The sequence below is a fragment of the Aspergillus steynii genome (genome assembly GCF_002849105.1).
Source record: "Aspergillus steynii IBT 23096 chromosome Unknown P170scaffold_7, whole genome shotgun sequence".
Taxonomy (NCBI): domain Eukaryota; kingdom Fungi; phylum Ascomycota; class Eurotiomycetes; order Eurotiales; family Aspergillaceae; genus Aspergillus; species Aspergillus steynii.
Window position 1 is genome coordinate 609517 of NW_020194404.1, and position 14806 is coordinate 624322.

The 14806-nt window shown below is 52.0% G+C and overlaps 4 protein-coding genes across 4 annotated transcripts; 3 read left to right on the top strand and 1 right to left on the bottom strand.

Annotated features, from left to right (window-relative positions):
- The first annotated feature begins 530 nt into the window (after nt 1-530).
- P170DRAFT_245820 (glycosyltransferase family 20 protein) lies at nt 531-2547 on the top strand. The gene is made up of 5 exons (XM_024842985.1): nt 531-951; nt 1196-1571; nt 1635-2005; nt 2062-2401; nt 2467-2547. Exons 1-5 carry the CDS (start codon nt 642-644, stop codon nt 2507-2509), a joined length of 1440 nt encoding a protein of 479 aa, XP_024700828.1. The 5' UTR covers nt 531-641; the 3' UTR covers nt 2510-2547.
- Nucleotides 2548-7815: 5268 nt separating this feature from the next.
- Nucleotides 7816-9835, top strand: png1 (peptide-N4-(N-acetyl-beta-glucosaminyl)asparagine amidase). Its single transcript, XM_024842987.1, has 3 exons — nt 7816-8558; nt 8622-9022; nt 9087-9835. Exons 1-3 carry the CDS (start codon nt 8008-8010, stop codon nt 9485-9487), a joined length of 1353 nt encoding a protein of 450 aa, XP_024700829.1. The 5' UTR covers nt 7816-8007; the 3' UTR covers nt 9488-9835.
- Nucleotides 9836-10426: 591 nt separating this feature from the next.
- On the bottom strand, nt 10427-11122 carry P170DRAFT_245906 (uncharacterized protein). Its single transcript, XM_024842986.1, has one exon. The coding sequence runs from the start codon at nt 10930-10932 to the stop codon at nt 10567-10569; it is 366 nt and encodes a 121-aa protein (XP_024700830.1). The 5' UTR covers nt 10933-11122; the 3' UTR covers nt 10427-10566.
- A 1772-nt stretch (nt 11123-12894) lies between these two features.
- P170DRAFT_478483 (fungal specific transcription factor domain-containing protein) lies at nt 12895-14727 on the top strand (the record flags this gene model as incomplete). The annotated part of the gene is made up of 5 exons (XM_024853563.1): nt 12895-12969; nt 13021-13166; nt 13221-13578; nt 13627-13691; nt 13758-14727. 5 exons carry the CDS (start codon nt 12895-12897, stop codon nt 14725-14727), a joined length of 1614 nt encoding a protein of 537 aa, XP_024700831.1.
- Nucleotides 14728-14806: the final 79 nt, after the last annotated feature.

Below are 14806 nucleotides of genomic sequence, written 5' to 3' on the forward strand. Positions count from 1 at the left end.
GAGATAAACTTACCTACTCTAACTTGGATACATGGATCTTATTGCTCGATCCATTAAATCATACCGCCGTAAGAAGAAATAACGACATCGGCCCAAGAACAGTAATGACGTGAGGGACCCGAGGGGATCCACGGGTTTATCCACCCGCACTAAAGATAGCGCCAACCGCGAGGAGTCACTAACCTTGCTCTGACCAAGGGGGGAACCGGAGAAAATCAAGAAATCCCGGATATGGCCAGTAGGCTGGAATCATCGAGTGGTAAGGCGAAGGGGATTTGTCGAGGATGGGGCGGAAGGGACACGGTTGAGGCGGGAATAAGAGAGAAGGAAGAAAGTTGAGGGGCAAAAGAATCGAAGGCGACAAAACAAAGCCGGAAACGTGAGGAAGTGGATACCTGAAAATTCAGGACAAGCTCCATTATCACCGCCACGACGTGCTATCTTGACTGGACACCAATTGACTTCGCTCTATCAACCTCGACTCCTCCACTCGCTTTTACTTACCCCTTCCCAATTCCTGCCCGAACCGCTCCGGCTCTCGTCAACTCTCAATATAAAACCTCAATTATCCTATCCACCCTCGTCTCAATTGACGTATTCCAATCTCGAAGCGGGGCAGTCGGTCTCGGTGGCTCTTCCTGATGCCCTCCTCCATCTCTCCTCCGCCTACTGCGGGCGATTCTCGCCTGCTGATTGTTTCGAATCGGCTGCCTATCACCATTCGCCGGTCCGAAAGTGGCAAGTATGAGTTCTCCATGTCCTCGGGGGGCCTTGTCACTGGACTGAGTGGTCTGTCTAAGACCACCACCTTCCAGTGGTATGGATGGCCGGGGCTGGAAGTGCCGGAAGACGAGGTCCCATCTTTGAAAGATAGACTAAAAGAGGAATTCGGGGCCACCCCGGTGTTCATGGATGACAAATTGGCCGATCGTCACTACAATGGCTTTTCCAGTACGTGCACACCCACCCACATGTTCATCCATCCATCCATCCATCCATCCATCCCTCTCCCCTAGTCCGTCGCTTCCTCTCGTCGTCAGTCATGCATACATGCAGACATGCATCTGTACCTAGGCATCACTCACGATACCTGTCGGATTTTACCCCTCCGTCGGCGGCAGGATCGCCTAACCACCAGCCACTTGGCAGCCAACCACAGGTCCTTCCAAGTACATCTACTAACATGACCTGTCAGACTCGATATTGTGGCCCCTCTTGCACTACCACCCCGGTGAGATAGTGTTCGACGAGGCTGCCTGGGACGCCTACCGTGAGGCCAACGGTCTATTTGCCGAGACGATTGCCAACGAAGCTCGCGAGGGCGATCTGATCTGGGTCCATGACTACCACCTCATGCTTCTGCCGGAGCTACTGCGCGAGCGACTTCGCCAGTTGGGCAAGCAGAACATCCGCATTGGATTCTTTCTGCATACTCCCTTCCCCAGTAGCGAGATCTACCGCATCCTGCCCGTGAGGTCCGAGCTGCTTCACGGCGTGTTGCAATGTGATTTGGTCGGCTTTCACACTTATGACTATGCGCGCCATTTCCTGAGCAGCTGCGCTCATATTCTGTAAGTGTCACTATGAGCTTGGCCCTACGCGCGCTTTCCGCGTCAACTAACATGTCTGTCTAGCGGACTGGTGACGACTCCAAGCAGTGTCCAGCTGGAGGGGAGATCTGTCCACGTCAGCGCATTCCCTATCGGAATCGACCCTGAGAAGTTTACCGAAGGTCTGAAGAGCCCCAAGGTGCAGAACCGCATTGCAAATATCGAAAGCAAGTTCCAGGGGACCAAGTTGATGGTCAGCGTGGATCGTCTCGACTACATCAAGGGTATCCCTCAGAAGCTGCATGCCTTGGAGGTGTTTCTTTCCAACCATCCCGAATGGGTTGGCAGGGTTGTACTCGTCCAGGTGGCAGTCCCGAGTCGTCAGGATGTCGAAGAATACCAGAACCTGCGGGCAGTGGTGAACGAGCTCGTCGGGAGAATCAACGGTAAATTCGGTAAGTCCACACCGCCGCTCTTCGCACGACTACTCAATACTGATAGATATGAATAGGTACTGTGGACTACATGCCCATCCACTTCATGCACAAGTCCGTCAGCTTCGACGAGCTGATCGCCTTGTACTCCTCCTCGGATGCCTGCATCGTGTCCTCCACCCGAGATGGCATGAACCTGGTGTCATTCGAGTACATCGCGACCCAGGAGCGACGCAAAGGCGTCTTGGTCCTATCCGAATTCGCTGGAGCCGCGCAGAGTCTGAACGGAAGCATCGTCGTCAACCCGTGGAACACGGAAGAGCTGGCCAGCGCATATCACGAGGCCGTCTCGATGACCGAGGACCGTCGGGCCAACAACTTTGCCAAGCTCAACAAGTACATCTCCAAATACACCAGGTAGGTGCTGACTTCCTCGCCTCAGATCGGGCTCAACAAAAGAGATCACAGCTAATGCGTGGCAGTGCGTTTTGGGGCAAGTCCTTTGTGGCCGAGCTCTCACGATAACCGGCTAGCGTTGGGCTTCCATTCCCCCTCTTTCCTTTCTAGGTGTTCATAGGCGAGTCGAGTTGGTCATAGACAATTAGTAGAGCGGGCAATACATCAGCGGAAATAGATCCCACAGCCAAGTCTTGCAGCAGAGGGTCTGGGTTGGGCGATAATTTTGGTCCATTGATATTGAATGCATGTCGCATACACCACGAGGATCTGTCTGCCTGTTTGAGATGAGTGCATAGTTTCTACATACAAAAGAATCTAGAACCTGCGAGCAATATAATAATAATTCCTGAACATACAAGTCTAGGCCCTTGGAATCCACCCTACGCCTGCATGACTGCCTTGCCGCACGCAAGATTCCTTAAGAGCATGCGGAGAAAGGGACATCAGGCCTGACTGACACCGCATGGAGTAGCATGGCCTGGGGAAAGCACCAGCGTTCCCATGACAGTCAAGGCCAGGCCCAGACTCAAAAACTCATTGACAGTCACGCCCACGCCGCAACGTTAGTCGAGTCGGCATTCAACAGCCAGCAGCAAGGAAACAACGCCAATTCCCACCGAATCAGTAACACTTAGCCACTAAAAGCTCGAGAAGGAGAAAAAGGCCGTAAATTCGCCCAGTCTAGACCCATGGAACCCCCATTCCATCCATCCAGGGCCCTGCGCAGAAAACACGGAGAACTCCGTCGACACTCACAACCACATATTCCGAAACCAGTAACACCAACTATCCAGGACCAGAGATACCTCGGCATCACAAACCTACCAGCATTCCAGCCCATGCAGCTCCAGCCCAGCCCGAACTCAATTGAGACCTGTCTCGGATACTACATAAACACACACCCAAAGGGCGGAATGGATCATCCAAGATCGCCAAGTAGGATGGAATGCGCAAGAGCCCGTACCTTACACCACCGGCAGGCACCATACCAGATCCAGACCCATCGCTAGGGGATGGGATGATCGGATTGCGATAATTCTAGAACTGTCCGACAGACTCGGTATGCCTATCTGTGCCCTGGATTAGTCATTCATTGCTCATGATTATGCGTATGGCGTATTTTCGCTCTCCCTTGTGCGGATCGTGAAGTCATCGTGGTGTCTAGGGTAGTATTCAGGCCTCGGCTCGCAACCCCCTTGATTCCGAGGTATCATTCATTCATTCATCGGGCTTGTCGGTCGGCCGAGCGTCGGCGTCGGATTCGTACTTGCGTGCAGGATCGACTCTCGTCTGCTTATCAAGCGAGTATGTTGGACTATCTAGTATCCTGGTCCGGTTTGACTTCATCAAGGGCTTTTGTGGATGGTACTACCTTAGTAGCAATATGAAATATATGTCTATCGAGTACTATAGATAGGGGTCGCATATAGTAGTAATCCTTTGGATATTCTGGAATAAATACCTCAGCGAGCTAACATAATAAACTTTTACTTCCTCAGACCATCCGCATGATGTAGAAATATATCTGTGTACTAAAGCAGGCAAGGCAGATAATGTAGCCACCCCCCTCGATGCATCGAATCTTTCCCTGCATGAACAAGCCCACCCAAACTCAAACACGAAGGTAAGCTTAAATAAAAAACGAACTCTACTTGAATTCGCGGGGATATTGACTCTCCATCGGTACGGCACTAAACCCTATGACCGATTGGAATTCGATATTAACCGTGGCGGATACGGTCGATCCTACCAGAATTCACCTGGTATATAGGTACTATATCCGGAGTACGCAAAGAACGATGGGTTAGATATCCGGACAATCCGCAAGTACTCTCGCTACCTACGGAGTACTACCCCGTAGGCTAGGCAAACACCTAAAGCCTGATAAACGTATTACGACCGCTAAACAAACCAACACCCACTCGGTGCTCGCAGCTAGTCAACTCCGGACTCCGTCCCCCAAACCAGACCGCCAAACCATCTCCACCAAGATTTCCACCAGAACACCGCCCAGGATCGGAAGTGTGGCTGGGCTGGAAGATCATGGACGAGAGCCTGCCAATGGCAAGCCGAGGTCGGGCCGGAGCCGCAATTACCGAAGAAGGAATGGGTTGCTGTGTTTGGGCGGCGGTTCGAACCTGGTTCAAGGCGTGGACTAGGCCCGAGTTGGGAACTTGGGGGGGATCCTACGGGGTATGAAAATTGGGGTACAAATTTGGGCCAAGGGGGAGGTGTCGATTCACGATTGTAGGGGATAGAATGGTAGCCTGGTTAGGCAGGAAGATTAGTATGATTAACGGGGTGCAGAGTATACTCCTAGTGATCTGGAGAAGGTCAATGGATTGTCGAACTGATGAACGGTGACTTGATACATAGATAAATAACTCTCCTCTAAAGTGATGACATGACGTGATGGCAACGAGCCCAAGACCCTGAGCCGCGAACACCCAAAAAGAAGGGCAGGCGGGAAAGTCAAAATGGCAGCCAAAGCTGGGAGTGGGAGAGATATTCGCGCCAAGCCCCCCTGGCCACGACAGGGTCTGAGCCGGGCCAGGCTCTCCCTCTCAGGGTGGTCGTCGTCAACCGGGTTTAGTGCGGTGGGTCCCGAGGGCTGCTCTAGCCAGATCTTGTCCCATGCCAAGACGGACGCTTGCGCGTCTCCGCCACCATCGTCCCATCTTGGAAGGATGCCGTAATCCTGTAACGCCGAGTCCATCAGAGAACCACGCCCCTCCCCATTGTTCATCCGCACCGCGCCCTTTATTTACTGCGCTGCCCGACAATCATAGTGGACTCATGCAGTCGCTCGTGGTATGTGCTTGCCCATTACATGAACCACCTGCATACATAACTGCGATGGGGTTCGCCTTGTCGGTGGCAATTCCGTGAGGGATAGAAACTTGATAAGGCGCTACATCATCAAACTGTCAATCAAGTGGGGATGCATTCATCAGAGTGCATGAAGCCGCGCGTGTGGTGTGTGTGGTTAGGGGCGACGGTGTGTGTCCGGAGTAGCTACCGGCGAGCTTTATGGGCACCTCACCCGCCTTAGGCACACGGCATAGGGCTCTCTTATACTTTGTATGGCCGGCGACCGTTTGGTATGCAGACAAGACGGTGTGTGTCAAAATATTAAAGAGTGGGGATGTCGGGACTGGGAAATTTGGGAGAGAAACCGAATTATTCCTGGTTTGGTGCTTGGACTCCCAAAGGACTGGCCCTAGAACCACAACCTGGAGTCAATCAACCGCTTCATAATCGAGATTTGACTTTGAGTCAATGGGAGGACGGCGTAGGGGGGTAGAAGAAAAAAAAAAATGGGAACCTGGTCCAAGTGCCAGTCAAAGTTTCCCTCTAATCAAGATCACCACGATCTTCATGGCCATCTGACCTGCACCGGAACTTCCTGGTTCCCATCCAGGGTCCTCTCGCTCTTACCCCCTGGTCCTATCGCGCGTAGCCAGAAATTGGGCTGTTGGTTCTCCGTCAACTAGATTATGTCAACGATGGCGTATAACTAACTGCCGATGTGCTGGGCATGAACTCTTTTTTCTTCTGGTGGTCCTTCCATAAAGGACGCCAACTAAACCTGGTCCATCTATCTAGGTACTCCGTATGCCGTGTGCCGTATTGCGTATCGCCTGAATTTTCATCCCACCGCAATATTATTAATGCACCGGATGATCCATCTGATAGTTAGTTCAGGACAGGTCAGGTGAGCCATGATTCGTCAGCGGTTGAGGATGCGTGCGTGGAAGAAGGCTGCTAGACAGTTGAAAACCGGGTCAAGGCCGAATAATATTGATAGGGCTAACGGTTCAGCCCGCTCTCAATTATTTCCTTCTTCATCTAGAAACTGTCGGCACTCGGGTCACGGGTGAAAAGTGGGAACTGGGAATTGGAAGGCAGTGATTCAGAATGGTTTGAGTTAGAGGAGAAAAGGATTGACTGGTTTGACAATTGACACATCGTTCCCCTTTCCAAACTTCAGATAGACACTTGCCGCGGCATTGGGCAAGAGCAGTGCACGGTTGCGCCTCGTAAGTGACCAAATGGTGACACTTTAGTCCGTTGATCAGAGAGCCGCGTAAGACTGACTAGTTAACGTTAGCTGACGTCGAACAGAAGTCAATTAGTGCCCCAATAGCCGGAGAAAAAAAGGGTAGGGCAGGATATGGGCAACGCCATCGGTTCGGGAAGTACCTATCACAACGCAATGGGAGGATGACAGCTTGCGTAGTCGTGTAGGCAATTACCACTGATGGGTGAGAGATAATCAGCTCCAAAAGTCTCCAAGAAGTCTATCAACCACCTTTCTCCGGGACACCACGCGGACGGGGCCAAGCTTTTCAGCGATTCATCAGCAGGTGGAGAGGAAACACCACGCTGTTCGTCCTCCAGGGCATCACGATGGGAGGCATCGCGGCGTTCAGGGGGATCCTGTTGGCCCAACCGGTGGAGCCAAGAGATAGTATCACGAATCTTGTCGGAAGAAATCGCAGGCAAAATTACCGGATTGGGGGAAGGGAGAGGGCGGCGGAGGGGATGATTTGGATTCAGTCTGCAGGGCCAAGAGAAGTTGACGACCGAGCCAGGAAACATCATCATTACGAGTTTACAGGACGGGGGCTAGTGCGGCACTAAAAGGTTCGAATTCTTCTAAGAATAAAATCCAGTCGGGCTGTCTGTGGAAGCAGGACGTGCGTCGCCTTTGCAACCGAAGCGGTTTAGCAGCGGAGAGCCAAAGGGTCTTGGCCATGGTACAGTTAACTGTTTCGGGGCGGGACACACGCGGCTTGCGGTGCTGGCGCGGGGCTCTGATTGGGGCGAGCCGTCCAAGGCTGACGACGCTTCGCCCTCGCTGCTGGCGTGGAAAAAAGAAAATGACCTTTCTTTTTTCCTTTTGATTTTTGATTTTTGATTTTTGATTTTCTTTTTCTTTTCTTTTCTTTTTTTTTTTTTTTACCTCCTACGTACGACGACCACCGAAATACTAGTCGCGGGTTCTCTCTTGTCGCTCCTTCCTAGCCCGACTCTCTTACTCTCTTCTCTCGCACTTCCTCCTCCTTCTCACCTCTCACTACTCTTACTCTCACTCTTCCCTTCCTCCCCCCCCTTCCCTTTGGGATTCCCTCTCCTCTCCTCCACCCCCCTCAATTTCCATACTAACTTCGAATAATTAACTCGAAACCATTTGCATCTGCTAAATCTGTCGCCTTTACTTGGTAGCGGATTTATCCAACTTCCTTCCTTTCGTTAATCATACCCCGTCGAGGTTGCTCGGCGACTATTGCGTCGACAAATCTGCCAAGCGTGGCGACCGCTTAGCTGGGCTGTGCGACCATCAACCACCCTCCGGACCCTGCGATTCGAAACCAACCCTGGCTTCGAACTTCCACTCCTCGTCCGCCCAACTCACCGTTCTCTCGTTTTATTTCGGTCGACAAGATTGGGAAATCACGACTCGGTGATTGAAAGGGAAATCCACCAACCATTGGGCGTTCGATTCAACCTGGAGCTTCACATCCGACCGCACCTGGTGTCGCTCACCCCCCTACCGCATCATGGCAGACAGTAGACACCACCACCACGCCCGCCGGGCGCAACAGTCCGAAAACTTCGATGCCTCCGAACTCACTCGATCCTTCGAGCAGCTGATGCGCAACAAGAGGTTCAATCGTCTTCAGGAACAGTCGAGAAGCCGGTCTCGCACGCAATCACCCTCGCCTGGCCCCCAGATGTCCTCTCCCGGTCCCTTCCCTCCTCCCCCCTCGCGAGCACCACCACCACCCCCGACCGCCGGTTTTCAATCCCCCCAGCTTCCGCCGCAGCCGTCGACTCCTCGGTCTTCTCTGCTGCGAGGTCTCCCAATCGTCCCGTCACCGCCCCAGGACCCTGCCGCCCTGAAGTTCCGGAATCTCCTTCACGTCTTGTCGGTGACGCCGACCAAGTATGAGAACCCTGGCCTCCTCGACGAGGCGCTCGCCCTTATCCCTCTGGATAGACTGTATTCGGAGGCAGAGGAGGAGAGCCAGATCATGCAGGCCCAGGCTGCTAGCGTAAGGGGTAAACCGGAATGGGGCTATCAGGATTGCGTCATCAGGGCTTTGTTGAGGTTTGTCCCACCTAAGCTTCCCATTGTTTCGATTATGTGTCAACTAACAAACTATATCTTCAGGTGGTTCAAGCGATCCTTCTTCCAGTTCGTCAACAACCCGGCCTGCGCGCAATGCCTCACGCCTACCATCGCCCAGGGTATGACGCCGCCCACACCGGATGAGACTGCTCGTGGCGCTACACGAGTCGAGCTCTACCGATGCTCCGAGGTGACGTGTGGGGCTTACGAGCGATTCCCCCGGTATTCCGACGTTTGGCAACTGCTGCAGACTCGACGAGGACGTGTTGGTGAATGGGCAAACTGTTTCAGCATGTTCTGCCGAGCGCTCGGCGGCCGCGTGCGATGGGTGTGGAACTCGGAAGATTACGTATGGACGGAGGTGTACTCGGAGCACCAGAGACGCTGGGTGCATGTTGACGCCTGTGAAGAGGCCTGGGATCAGCCTCGTCTCTATGCCGAAGGTTAGTTTCTTGTGCAACCCTCCATTAGTGGATGTTGGTAAGCTAACCCGATTGTTTGCTACAGGCTGGGGTCGAAAGATGTCGTACTGTGTCGCTTTCTCGATTGAAGGCGCTACCGACGTCACTCGCCGGTATGTTCGAAGCCCGACGAAGCACGGAGCGCCGAGGAACCGTACCACGGAGGAGGTGCTTCACTGGGTCATCCTTGAAATCCGAAAGAAGCGCCGCGACAACGGGTCCAAGACGGATCAACGACGATTGATGAAGGAAGACGAGCGGGAAGAGAGAGAGCTGCGCGCATACACCGCGTCCGCCCTCGCTGCTGAGCTCAACAACCTGATGCCCCGGAACCACGCCAGTGGACGATTGGACGAACAGAAAACGCCCACGCGGCAGGACGCGGATTGGGTCAGTGCGAGACAGGCTGGGCAACATGGCCCAGACCGGTCACAGGACGGGCGGTAACGACGTGTAACGACTCAAGTCTTTTTGCTTCAGTTCAACGCATTTGATTGCTAGGGCAAACTCCAACCCTGCCACCGATCTCTTGCGAAAACAAAAAACCCCTACGACGAGCACGACGAGGTTAAAAAAAACAAGCATGACTGGGCCGCTTTCTACCATCCACTCAAGGGTATGAGGTACGATCGCGGGATCAGTCCGTTAATTTCAGATTCATCCCATCGACACTGTACGCTTTCATGACACGCACCTAGTTTGTGTGTTCATGCCGCGGCGCGTCGATCAAACATGATGAAATCCGACTTAATATCGTCAGCCCGCCTGGCGGGACGTCATCCCCCTCCCGACCGAGGAAGGGTGTCTATACTCAAAAACACCCCAGCGTTAGGACGAGTGTCCGACAGACGCTGGGCATATTGAGCCCCAACGAACACAAGTTCGTCGATTCGATTTTGAAGAAACGATCTCATCGATCAAATTCTACCAACACTATACCATCCATCTCTCTTTTTGGATTTTCCTTTTTCTCTTATCTGGATACACTCTTTGGCAAAAGAAACTCTACAACTTTCGCTACTCTCTCATTTCTGTTTTTCTTTTTTCTTTTTATATACCCATTTGGGTCATGACGGGCATCCTGGAAACGGAATTCTTAATTGGTTATACAATTTTGGACATGTGGCAGGGTTGGAAAGCTTCATGATTACTTTTCTTAATTTTTTTAATTCTTTAACTTTTTCTTCCACCCTTTTTTTTAACACTTTTTGTGGAAAACATCTACATAAGCCATGTTGTATGAGACGGGAAGTTTCGGTCGGCGCGGCATCTTGGAATTCCCTTTTTGTTCTGACTCCTGGCGATCTCAGATACTGTCAATTAACCAGTTTCATCTGACCAACGAAACAAACTTTTGAGTTGGAATATTTTGGACACACGTTCTTCTTGATCATTGGACCATGCGGTGCATGCGTATGGAGTAGTACCCTTGTAAGCCTGACTACGCAGTACAAACATACATCAGTCGAATACTACGCTGATGAGGGTAGTATTTCGGCATTCCTGGGCCAGAATACCTTACCACCTCAGTTCGGATGATCAGCCCGATTGTTTGCACTTCGAACGTCTGATCGGCATGACTTGAATGCATCATCGTGACGCCTTTTTTGCCTTGCCGGCTGTCTGCCCTGGCATCTGGCCCGACCATCCTGTTTCCTCCGGGGAGTCTGCACCAGAGGGGAGGCTTCATCGGATAGATTAATCGACCTGACGATTGATGCATTGATTGATTGATACCACCGTGTCGGCTCCGAATCGACGCGCCCACACCAACCCCCTCCCTCACCTGACCACGGCCCCAATCCCGAAACGGCACCGGCGCTGCAGATCCCGCCGACTCCTGCTAAAAATAACCCCTGCGATTGCCCGAACGGGACTAGCGCCCCGTCCATCGCGGGGAAGAAGCGCAGCCGGCGGCCAATCGACGCGGGCGCCTGAGGCCTGAAAGGACCCTCGGAGTCGGGGCCTTCAGGTTTCGAACGCTAAGAAACCCGTCAGACAAGGCCAGATTGGATCCGGCACCACTTTGCGCCTATCGCAATTAAACCAAGGAGGAGAAGGGGGAGGAGACCCTGAGTCCAGTCCCGTCCGGGTCTGGTCTGTCTGGTCTAGCTCGGTCCCTGAATTACGGGTACTGTTAGTGTTAACAATTAACCTGGTTAGGTTTACTGTTAAGGGTCGATTCTTGTTTCTTTTAACCGTCCGGTTGATTTTAACTGCCCAGCACAGACAGATATTTACCCCAACATTCATCTCTGCCAGATATCTCGCAGATCCATCCTCGTCTGTACCTAATTCATCTCCGTCGATTCTCGTCTCCTACATTATGTACCCATATGTCCCGTAAATTCGGTTCCATGTCAGTGGATGGCTAGCCCCGGTGGTCCGGCGGATGGAGCGGACGTGGTCGTACGGACGACCCGGTGGCTCTAACACTTTAGATCCTGGATCGCGCGGTTTTCTGTCTCAGATTATACGGTTCGTGGAATTGCGGTTTCGTTCCTGACCCGGACTTCGACTACGGAGTCTTATTTTTTATTTTTTAATTTGCGATGCCTTGTTTCTTTGATTTCTTGCCCCGTTCGGAGTTCTACTCCGTTCGATACCTAACAGTGAGAAGTCTGGTCAGCTAGATTACCAGTTACTGTTAGGGAGCGACAGGAGTACGGAGAGTCCACGAGGGCCTATCACGCGCTGAATCGCGTAAATCGCGTACTACTCCGTATTTTCCTAGTGGTTGTCTCACTCCGTACAGGGATGATGCATTTGTCCGGATTGACCTGACTCGGGGGTTACTAGGTACGGAGTCCTTCAACGTACGGCGTAACTAGTTTGTTTACATGTAACTTGCGGGTATATCTGTATACAAGTAAATAAATCTTTGCCTACTTGGTTTGATCTCTTACTAGAGCTTATTCGTGTTAGCGCTCGGAGTAGGCCTGAGGCGCCAGACACCGAGTCATGCAAACGGCCGTTCGCTGTGGCGGTCATCTGAAGGCCGACAGCTATTCCACCCTTCCGTCTCTTAGATAGTCGAATAGCAATCAAGGAAAGCGTTTCTCGAAGCCATACGAATGGACTTTTATTGCAATCTATCAAGAGATTGCCTAACTTATCCACTTCTACAGATGGTGCCTTTTATTCCAACTTACCCCGCAATGTAGGGCTACTACACTAATCCATATCGAGCCCACCACCCAGGCCAAAGATAATCTTTCTCCGCTATACAAATCCTCTCCTACTCGGCATGTCCAGAATAAGATCATGCCGAGGATGCCTTTTCAACGCCAGCACTGACATGGCCCCTGCCTGATGCGCCAAGGGCATGAACAAAGAGAACTTATGACCTTTGTGTAAGCACTAGTCGTTGCTAGGGCATCTCAGAGCCTACAACACCATGGCGACTAATTAGTAATATCCAACAGTGAGGCTTGAAAGCTTCATATGTCAAGATCGAGCCTGAGGCAAATATACGCCGTGCAGTCTAAGCTTCGCTTTGACGATGCAGCCCTCGCGAAAGCGCAAAGTGACCTCCTGCATTCCTTGCTACAGTAAAAAGCAAAAGGTATCAGCTGATACATCACTTGCCATAGCACGAATGAACGTGGTCTTGATGGCCAATATCCTGACGTTTCCAGTGTAATCGTCAACACCCCTGTGATCACTGCACTCGCCGTCGTCGTCCGGAAGACTGTGCATACTATCCGTCGGAAGATGTCGAATCTACCATTAGCGCCAATCCTCCATTGCAGACTGGTAATAGTCACGAGGATCATAGTCAAGAACATGCCCGAGTCGCTGGTGTCGACACTTTGTCTGAGTTAGAGACGATCAAATGGCCAGCAGATAATGCAATGTCTTCGTCTCTAGCGGATGTCTTTGGCTATTCCGAAGACAGCCAAAGCAACACGGTAGCCCTTGTGCGGAGAGTAAGCTATGCCATATTTTCATCTGAACATAGATAACGTATTTTTTAACAGGTAGAGCAACGCGATGAAGACGACCCAACTCGCAGTCGGGATTTGGCGTTTCCAAATGATCTGGAAATCCAGCAATGCCTCGATAAGATCCCCGACGGCCCCATCTTAGACTTCTTGATCAAATATTTTGCGCGCGAGGTGAATTGGTACGTAAGTACTGCCGAAAACGCCTGCCAAACCCAATAATAATAGATACCTAGGATGGACCAGCTTGTTCATCTTCCGTGGATTCTAGCCCAATACCAACATTGGCGGACCATCAAGGTACCATCATCTATCTTCGAGATCGAATTCACCGTTCTCACCCTGCGAATCTGCTCCTATACATCTGAATTCCTCCCTTCTCCGTCCTGCACCGTTGAACAGATCCAGGGCATCTCGTTGGCAGACATTCGCCCCGCCTGCGACGAAGCGGCGGACCGTCTTGCGGAACTCTGTCTTCGTCTCGATTCGAAGGGGAGTCTTCTCCGCGTCCAGCACCTAGCATTTGCTGGATTAAAGGCCAAGTGCGAAGGACGGATGAGCGACTTCCGAAATGCCCTGAGGTCTGCGATTCAGGTGGCTTAAAGGATTGGTGTCGATAAAGATGCCTCTCGAATGGTTCAGGAGATGGGCGAGTTGGAGAAAGAAACGCGGCGCAGAGTATTCTGCAACCTGTACACATGGGATAGGTGAGTACAAAAGTTGTTTCCCTACAGTCGTATCTGACCGACAAGCCTGTGCTAACTATCTTGCAGTCATCTATCCCGACAACTAGACCGGATTCCTATTCTCCCGGGTGTACTAGAGCCAGAGAACATGCCGCGTACGCACCTTGGTCCCGATACAAATGACAGCGACGCGCATGGTCTCGACGGATTCACCTCGCGCATGCTACAAGCCCGACTGGCTAATTTCTGGAAACGCACGGGTCCAGCATTGGGGTCTACATACGACATGCCCGCCGCCGAAGAGCGATACGAAAAACTATGCGCCGAGTTCCTACCCACGCTACCATCCGCGTTCGCCCTCCAGGAACCAAACAAGCAGTGGGACCAGCGCCTGCCCAGACTTCCGCAACAACGAGAGATGCTGTTTATCTCTATATTCGAGTCTATTTGCTATAACTTCCAACCGGTCCTTCTGCTCGAGATAGCCCAGCAGGACCTTCCTAGGTACAAGCAGGTCTTGGTATCATCGCAACGAAAAGCGTTGGCTGTTTCTGCGCTCTATGTTCTGCAGGGGGTCTCTCGTCTACATTCGCTGATTGGGAGCGCTCAAACGCGGTATACCGGAATCATTCAGCCGACGTTTGAAGCCGCGGTGCTGTTGGTCTCGCTGTGTATAGATCAAAGCTTCCCAGGAGCTGAGGGTTTCGAAAACCAAGACCTTGATCCTAGGATTAGCACCAGGGTTGATCCTCTACGAGCCGGCATTGTGAATCTGAGACGAGACGAGTGCATCCACGCTATCCGGAACGCACTCAGTCGCCTGCTGATGCTAGGGGAAGCCAGTATGATGGCAGCCGTCGGAGCGCAAACCCTTGCCAGACTGCTGCGCAAAGTGGCCACGCAGCCCGCAGCACAGGAAGGAAAAGCAGGCGGAGGAAGGTCAGCGCGGATTCCTTTGCCGGGATCCAAGGATTCGCATCCCCCTGTGTCTTTGGCGGCTTTTGATGTAGACATGAATCTGAGCATGAACTGGGATGTCTTGGCTTCTGATCTTTGAACTGTAGGGTCTTCCCATTTCATCCTCTGTTTGATATCAACCATGCGAATTTGTTGCTTTGTTACTTTACTAGTATAAA

Coding starts and splice junctions, on each gene's coding strand:
- P170DRAFT_245906 (XM_024842986.1), bottom strand. CDS start 10,932: ATGGACGGGGCGCTAGTCCCGTTCGGGCAATCGCAGGGGTTATTTTTA.
- P170DRAFT_245820 (XM_024842985.1), top strand. CDS start 642: ATGCCCTCCTCCATCTCTCCTCCGCCTACTGCGGGCGATTCTCGCCTG. Junction 952..1,195: donor TCACTACAATGGCTTTTCCA/GTACGTGCACAC, acceptor ATGACCTGTCAG/ACTCGATATTGTGGCCCCTC. Junction 2,402..2,466: donor TACATCTCCAAATACACCAG/GTAGGTGCTGAC, acceptor AATGCGTGGCAG/TGCGTTTTGGGGCAAGTCCT.
- png1 (XM_024842987.1), top strand. CDS start 8,008: ATGGCAGACAGTAGACACCACCACCACGCCCGCCGGGCGCAACAGTCC. Junction 8,559..8,621: donor GTCATCAGGGCTTTGTTGAG/GTTTGTCCCACC, acceptor CTATATCTTCAG/GTGGTTCAAGCGATCCTTCT. Junction 9,023..9,086: donor GCCTCGTCTCTATGCCGAAG/GTTAGTTTCTTG, acceptor TGTTTGCTACAG/GCTGGGGTCGAAAGATGTCG.